This window comes from Sebastes umbrosus, chromosome 12 (assembly GCF_015220745.1).
Source record: "Sebastes umbrosus isolate fSebUmb1 chromosome 12, fSebUmb1.pri, whole genome shotgun sequence".
NCBI lineage: Eukaryota > Metazoa > Chordata > Actinopteri > Perciformes > Sebastidae > Sebastes > Sebastes umbrosus.
In genome coordinates this window covers 26,848,742-26,857,308 of record NC_051280.1, presented here as the reverse complement: position 1 = coordinate 26,857,308, position 8,567 = coordinate 26,848,742, and the positions used below count along the sequence as shown (strand labels likewise).

Here is an 8,567-nt window from a genome sequence, read left to right as displayed (position 1 = left end):
TCTCGCTTCAGTTAAATTTGATGGGGGGGGGGGGGTCCACTGGCACCGCAGAACAGGTCTCCTCCATTATTTGGGGAAAAGCAGTCGAGTGTCAGGATTCCTTCAAGCAGCTTCTTTGATTGATTGTCAATCTGTCCGCTCAGCGCATCCTGCCCACTCTTGCACAGTTTTGTCACATTACTTTTTTTTCCAAGTAGTACCTTAAAGTAAAATTACTGATTTTTAAACGTATTCAAAATGCACAAGTACACAAAATGTAATTCCTTACTTCCATCCATGACTGTGCAAACATTATTTTATGATTATTTGCACAATACAGAGGCTACTATTGTCAACTACAGTTGTCTGAACTGAACTGAACTGAACTTTACGAGCATGTGTTTTACGCCGCAGACTTTATTAGACTATAACTGTAATAACCTACAAAGGTCAATCTCTTCAAGCACCAATGAAATGTAATCTATACTGATTACAGACTATACTGTTGTTTAGACAGCAAGGTGTCAGTAACATGTCATGTCAACCCTTCAAAACACATGGCTCTGAGAAAACCTTTTTCAACCATATTAACAAAATACAAGATGAACAGATCGAGATGTTTTTTAGGCTCATAAGAGTTCATCATCATAATGCTTTCAGAGAATAATAAAGCTCTAGTGCACGTCAGGTCTTCACCAGTTGAATGAAATAATCAGTCATAAATTCACTGAGATTTGTAAATTGGACATCAGCCTCCAAAAATCTCAGAGTTCAGTTTGGTTAAACATTAATGGATATTGGTAAAAGCAGTGCTGCAGCCCTTTCCAACCAACACAAAGTGAGATAACTGACATCAACATGGTTGATTTTGGAGAGATCTTGAGGAACATTGGAGAATTTGGATTATTCCAGCAGGTCACTCTGATTGCAGTTTGCTTTCCAAATTTCGCACAGCCTTTTATCTTAGCAAGCTTTCTATTTGTCCAGTCCGATCCAGAGCGACACTGTAAGACAGACTGGATCCTTCAGGCCGACTCTAACCTGACCACAGAGGAGCAGCTGAACCTGACTCTGCCCCGGGAGGAGGACGGGACCTTCAGCAGGTGTCGGATGTTTGTCCCTGTGGACTGGGAAATTAATGCCATCAGGGAGTACGGACTCAATGAGACCACAGGGTGCCAAAATGGATGGGAGTACTACAACCTGATGTATGATGCCACCATAATCACTGATGTAAGTAATGAGTGTAGAAACTGGAGAAATTAACCTTCATGAAATCCTTCATTCAGTAAATATTTGTTTTGTTTTTTTACAGTTTGATCTCGTTTGTGACAAAGCTAACTTGGTGGCAGTGATTCAAGCAGTGTTAATGGCCGGTCTTCTTGTTGGTTCTGTCATATTTGGACCATTTGCTGAATCGTAAGTGTATTTCATGTAGTAAAAAAAAAACGGTATTTTTGATCTATGCTGTGAAGATAAAGAAATAATATATAACCTCACACACGGTTCCAATGATATGCAATTAGTTGCAACACTAAATTAAATACTAGCAGGGTATCTGCAAGTCTTAAATAATGGACTCGGACTCTTGCTAGTTTGTTACCAACCCTGGTAAAAATAAAATAAGTGGTTATCCTTGTGGGGACCTGTGCTTGTAGTCCCAGGTCAGGTGGGAGGCGAGTATCCCTGATGTAGCTGTGAATGTGTGAAAAGATTTTTTGGCTGTGTGACTACATTTTTGTTTCCACAATGTGATGAATACCAAGTACATGAACCCAAATACACATGTACAAACCTAAAAAAAAAAGAACTTCAATTTCTGTGCTGTACAGCAAACTTTAATTGACCTTAAATTACTGTTAAATTCACATAAAACAAAATGCATGCTGTTCTCTAGAAAACAGTTCTCCTGAAATGAGTATTACTACTCTTAATGGGACACCAATTGAAAGAGTATTCTCTTTTGGCTCGATGACAAGTTGTGCTTCAAAAAACATATAAATGAACTGACTCCCTGAAGTCCCTAAAAGCAAAAGTGGCATTCTTCTATAGAAATAAGTCATTTATTATCAAAATTGTACGAACAAAATTGTTAAGTCAACCTTTTTATGTCATGTTTCGTCCTGCTGCTTAGGTTATGTGTTTTATCGTTTACTATATTAGTTATCAGTTATCTCTTTTCTCTGGTTTTCTGTTGGGTTGAAAGTGTGCACTCCCGTCGTTCGGACCTGTTAGAGGCCCGCAAACCTCCAGTATCGGCTGCTTTCCATTTCCGTACGATAAAGAAGAGAGCGTGCAACATAAAGCTGCTGCTCATTTCTAGTGTTCATTCATATTCCCTGTGTCCATAAGCATATGGTTGTAGCTATTTCTGTCTTTTTCTTCATTAGCACCATTGGCGCTTTCAATTCTGTGTGTTGACCATAACAGAAGTTGGTCTTTTTTTCTATACTGTATCATTTTGTTCATCTCTTTCTGTTGCAGGTTTGGTCGCAAACGAGCAACTCAAATTACAGCAGTTATAATGTTCGTATTTACTGTAACAACAGCACTATGCCCCAATGTCTACTTATACTTAGCATCCCAGTTCATGGTGGGAGTTGGAAACGGAGGCTATCGAATCAACTCTGTTATACTGGGTATGTACTGTATACAGGTATAAATATTTATCATGTGTGGCTTAAATTTCTATCAGAAACTTCAGGTTATCCAAATAAAACTTTTTCAAAAAAATGACTTGCTCCCTCACACACTTTTCTCTGCTTTATTAGTCAACGTTACGGTCAACAAGGACCTTCATCAGGACATTAAAATCCAAATCAAACTAACATGGGACTACAGACAATACACATATTAAAGACAGTGGCATAATAGCAAATTGATAGCAATGATAAACATCTTGAATCTCTTGATATTGTATGAAGTTTTTGCAGATATTGATGATACAAAGTTATCCACTGGTAAAATATATGTATAACAAAATATATGATAATATACCACCAATTGGCTTGAATAGCTGTTTCAATGTTAGTTAATGTTACTATAAAATGTGTATGTCATTATATCATCTTTCCAATTATTCTTATGGTATATGTTTGTTTTTTTTGTTGAAAAATAAAACAATCCCAGTAAAAACTTGTAACTTAAAAAATATGAAATTGAATATTTTCCTTATTGCAGCCACTGAATGGATCGGACCGTCCAAAAGATCATTGGGAGCATGTGTGGTTCAGCTATTTGGTGCTGTTGGACAGTGCGCCGTCGCTGGTATGATCTACGTCATCCGACAATGGAGAGTGGCTCAACTGATCACAGCAGCTCCACTTGCAGTGGTTGTTATCTACATATGGTGTGCATTAACGATTTTTAATTGATTTTTTATCATTTTCCTTTGTAAATTATAGACTATAGTCATTTTCCTTGTTTCTATCAGGTTTATTCCAGAGTCAGCCAGATGGTTGTTAAGCAGAGGAAGGACAGAAGAGGCTAAACAACTGATTGTGAAGGCTGCGGCCATCAACAAACGCACTGTTCCAGACTCTCTGTTGGACGATGTACTGATCCCTCACCTTTTCTTTTCTTTCAATTATTCATAATGTTGTTTAAGAAGTCATGCTGCCTAAAATGATTTGTTTCTACTTTTACCAATCCCAGTAAACTATTAACGATGACTAGTTTCACTAAAGTATATTTCTGTTACAGATTGCTGTGAGGGATGTTGGGAACAAAGGAGGCATTAAAGTTATTTTCAGATCACCTGCACTGACTAAATATTTCGTCATCATGACACTGGCATGGTGAGTTGAAATTTACAAGAGCTCCATTAACTTCTTAAAGCTGCACTAATATTTTCAAATATTGGCTGAAATGACTGTGTGACAAACCAACAGAGATTTACCCCCAACCCTGCAGTTCCTCTCAGCTCTACGGAGCATTTTAGCACCCTTTAGCTTGTTGTTTTGGTTTCATAGCCAGAAAATAAAAATGTAAATTGTGAGCTAACGTGTTTAAGTCCATAATATTTCAAAGGTGTGTCGTTTTTAAGCTTGTTGTGGAGTTCTGCTCCCAAGTGGCCCAAAATAACAAATGAATACAGCTTTAAGTAATGGGTGAATAAGTAGAACAACATGATTTAAGGATAGGTTCACAATTTTTCAAGTTTCTTTTAAAGGTCCCATATTTTAAAAAGTGAGATTTTCAGGTCTTTTACATTTTAAAGCAGGTTTAAGGGCTATATAAATACTGTTAAACTATAAAAACGCTCAATATACGGAGAAATACACACAGCCCGTATTCAGAAATCGCGCGTTTGAAAAAAGCCGTTAGGATTTCTGTCCATTTGTGATGTCACAAATATACAATATTTAGACCATTACACAGTTTGAAACATAAATATTCTAAATGTGTCCCAGTTTATTTCCTGTTGCAGTAAATAACATCAGCTGACAGGAAGTAAACATGCACCCAAACTTTTGCCTAGCAACTAAATTCCGTTGCAGTTCTATTGAAATTCCATTGAAATGCACTAAAACGGACCGTTTCAAACAGAGGGTGAATACAGTTATATTCAGACAGAGTTTTATTTATAAACATAAAGTTATTTATTTATTTTTTTAACATTACAGCATGTAAACATGTTCTTGTAAAAAAACAAAATACAAGTATGAACCTGAAAATGAGCATGATATGGGACATTTAAATGCCCATATATAAACATTGACTTTTTTTTTTTATCACTGTATTCTTCCTGTTGATACTAGCCGCCAATAAATCCCTTCCTTATGTGCATCCAATGTGTTTTTAGTACGAAAGTACTAGGCCTTTTTTTTTACTAAAAAGAACATAACAGCCACCAGATACACTCATGAAAACAACTGCTCTCATTGCACATTTTCATTAGGTTTCAAGGTCATTTCATAGTATACGAGTAGAATAGTGCAGTTTATTTATTAAACGCTGAAATCATTGTTTTGCCACAAAATATGTATGCTGATTCTCAACGAGATTAGACAAACTATTTTTATTTTAGCCTTAAAGAAGTCATTTGATTAATTTAAACATCAAACATATTGTTTTATAGAGCTTTAATTTAAACATATTATTGGACACAACATGGCAACATGGATAGCACTTCTGCTTCACAGACGTCCGTGCATGTTCATCCCGTGTTTGCAACGATGCAAAAGTTCAAAAGCTGTTGTGCAGATGTTGATGATGCTATATAATGTAGTATATTCAGGGTATCATCCTCTGCATGACTAATGTGTTTTCTTCCTGTCTTTATACTCAGGTTTTCACTGAGCCTTTCCATCTTCTGCCTGTACTTCAATTTGGGAAATTTCGGCTTGAGCGTCTTTGTGACACAGTTCTTATTTGGTGCTGTTGAAATATCAGCTAATTTACTGTGTTTTTGGCTGCTGGAGGTTTTTGGTAGAAAAATATTATTCGTAGCAACAATTCTGGCCGGAGGACTCTCTTGTTTACTCGTCCTTGCAGTTCCTCGAGGTAAACCCCTTGGCACATTTTATCAAAAGGATAATTTAATGTTTTTGTCCTGTTTGTTAATTTGTCAAGTTTTGTTTTTGTATGTTTTTTTTTTTTTTTTTCAGGATATGCCATTGCTGTTACGTCCTTAGTCGTTACAGGACGTTTTTTCTTGATCTGGGGTATCACTATATGTAATATTTTTGTTCAAGAGTTGTTTCCAACATCTATTAGGTAGGTGTTCACAGGCTTTATTTGTAAACTTTCCAAACCTTGGAGAAACAGCACTTTAAGATGTATTAAATGGTTCATATTAACCTGCTTGGATTAATAGTACATAGCGGAAATGTTGACCCAATATAAGCCACTCCGCAGCCTTAGATCCTCAGGTGGGGCTTAAATCTAAAGGTGGCCGTGCTTTTGTCCTCTGTGACCTCTTTTAAATCATCTCCTAAAACACATTTTTATAGACTTGCTTGTATGTGATGTCGTGTTTTTATTGTTTTTTTATTTGTGTTTCTTTGTATTGACATGTTTTTATTGCTTTTTTATTTCATCATCATTGTCTTCTCTCTACTATGTTTTTGCGTCTTTTGTTTTAACTTTACCTTAACTTTGTCTTGCTTGTATTTGACTTTCTGTTGTTATGTTGCCTTCTGGGTATTTGCAGTGTGTAAACTGTGTGTTTAAAAGTGCTATATTATTATTATTATCATTATTATATTTTGTTAGAGAGTAATAGGCTCCACCCCTGTATGTTTAAACCAAGCGTTTCTTAAAAAATGTGCTATTCGACCCAAATGTGGAAATGTTTTTTAATTTTCCACTCCTCTGCTTTCAGACAAACAGCGACAGCTTTAGGAGCCATATCAGGAAGAATAGGTGGATTATTGGCTCCACTGCTCAACATCTTGGCCATGTACCACTGGGTCATACCCACCATAGTCTTCAGCGGCCTCACACTGATCAGTGGAGCTCTCAGTTTCCTGCTTCCTGAGACCAGAAGAAAAGAGCTTCCTGAGTCAGCCGATGAGGCCGAGAACAACAGGTGACTGTCGCAAATATGTTCCATCATTATATATTAGGGCTGTCAGTCGATTAAAATATTTAATCAAGATTAATCGCAAATTAATCACATTTTTTATCTGCTCAAAATGTACCTTAAAAAGAGATTTGTCTGTAATACTTTACAATAAGGTTTGTTGGATTTATTATGTACAAAAGTGCTTACAATGACCTGCAATAACCTGATTGTTGGATTTGTTGTGCATGAAGTGTTTACGAGGACAGGGAGGATGGCACGTTCTGTTCTTTTTGCAAGATCAAGGAGAGAAAGGAGTCAGAAGGAGAAACAAAGAAGAAGATATGCAGCAAAAACATCACGTGCCATAAGCTCATGACTATTGATATTGTGTAAACCATAAAAACGCTGGATCAGGGATAGCTCGGGGTTCAGACTTCGCGAACTGACCCATGCACTGTATGTTGTCAGGGACACGTAGATTGGATCCAGATATCTGTAAACTCTTTTATTTTTACTTATGCAACATTAATTGTTCGGAACAAATTGAATCATTATGCTTTAACTCATCTGTTTGGAAATTCTCTTTGTCACACAAGATTAACCAGCACGTAACTGGGCCTTGACCTCTTGGAGGTAGAAGGCCAGTTCCTTCAGGTTCACAAAAATATGAGTAGTTACTGGAAAACGAATGAGGAACTAACTGCTAGTGAACCATTAATTAATGAGTAACTCCCAATCAAATTTTATACAGTAGGTAATGATAAGTCAATGATTAGTTAATGATGACATAATTAAAAAACGAATGAGGATCTAAATGCTAGTGAACTATTAATTAATGAGTAACTCTCAATCAATGAATGCTCAAATCATAACATGGCAAACTGCAGCCCAGCAGGCAACAACAGCTGTGTGTCAGTGTGCTGACTTGACGATGACTTGCCCCCAAGTAGCTAGTATGACATGTTTGGTACTGTGGTGGAAAACTGCTATGTTAATCATTGTAAAGATACATATCTAAAACGAATTTGCATTATCACGTTAACTTTGACAGCCCTACTATATATGTTGACGTCTGTTTCATTTCATCGTTTGTTCCCTGATATCTCTCATCTGTCCTTTTGTCTTTCAGAGACGAGACCTCCACAAAAACAGCAAGTTGTTCAACTCCAAATGAAACCAAGCTGTAGACGTGTTTACTTCTAATTGCACCCAAGTCATCACTTTACATCATATAAACAGCTGCTGTAGAAGTTGAGAGTATAAAGTGGTGTACGCTTAAAGGTCTCTTAACATTTGCTTTGGTTTGTTATTCGGCTTCTTTTGTCATTAACATAGTTGAAATGAAACTGTTATTAATGAACTATATTGTTTTTAGACAGTGTGATTTTGTTTTATTATTATTCTGAGTGTACACTTTACATATAAACATGATAAAAATAAAATATTGTTCATAAATTTTGTGTTTGCAAAAGAAAAAGTCAAACTGTCTTTTAAATGATACCGAACCACATGCCTTTCCAAGATAATTAACACAATATATATGAATATCCCATCATAAGGCTAAACACCACTGTCTTCTATTAAATGTGACAAGACGAATCATCAAAATTACAGACTGGCTATTTACTTCTATATTTGATAGCATAAAGGGGGTAAAAAGTATTATATTAACTATAATCAGTGGGTACATATCAACTGAACAATATCTTAAGGTCCCATATCATGCTCATTTTCAGGTTCATACTTGTATTTTGTGTTTCTAATAGAAGATGTTTACATCCTGTTACGTAAAAAAAACACATACTTTTCCTCATACTGTCGGCCTGAATATACCTGTATTTACCCTCTGTCTGAAACGCTCCGTTTTAGTGCGTTTCAAAGGAATTGCAAAGGAATTGCAATGGAATTGCAATGGAATTTATTTGCTAGGCAACAGTTTGGGTCCATGTTTACTTCCTGTCTAACTGAATAACTGATGTTATTCACAGACACTGCAATAGGAAACAAACTGGGACACAGTTAGAATGTTTACATTTCAAACCCTGTAATGGTCTAAATATTGTATATTTGTGACATCACA

The 8,567-nt window shown here is 36.2% G+C and overlaps 1 protein-coding gene across 1 annotated transcript; it reads left to right on the top strand.

The window, feature by feature from the left end:
• Positions 1–790: 790 nt before the first annotated feature.
• Positions 791–8,291, top strand: LOC119498027 (solute carrier family 22 member 13-like). The gene is made up of 10 exons (XM_037786495.1): positions 791–1,212; positions 1,295–1,398; positions 2,464–2,618; positions 3,160–3,328; positions 3,413–3,533; positions 3,682–3,776; positions 5,270–5,484; positions 5,589–5,697; positions 6,305–6,511; positions 7,617–8,291. Exons 1-10 carry the CDS (start codon positions 838–840, stop codon positions 7,672–7,674), a joined length of 1,608 nt encoding a protein of 535 aa, XP_037642423.1. The 5' UTR covers positions 791–837; the 3' UTR covers positions 7,675–8,291.
• Positions 8,292–8,567: the final 276 nt, after the last annotated feature.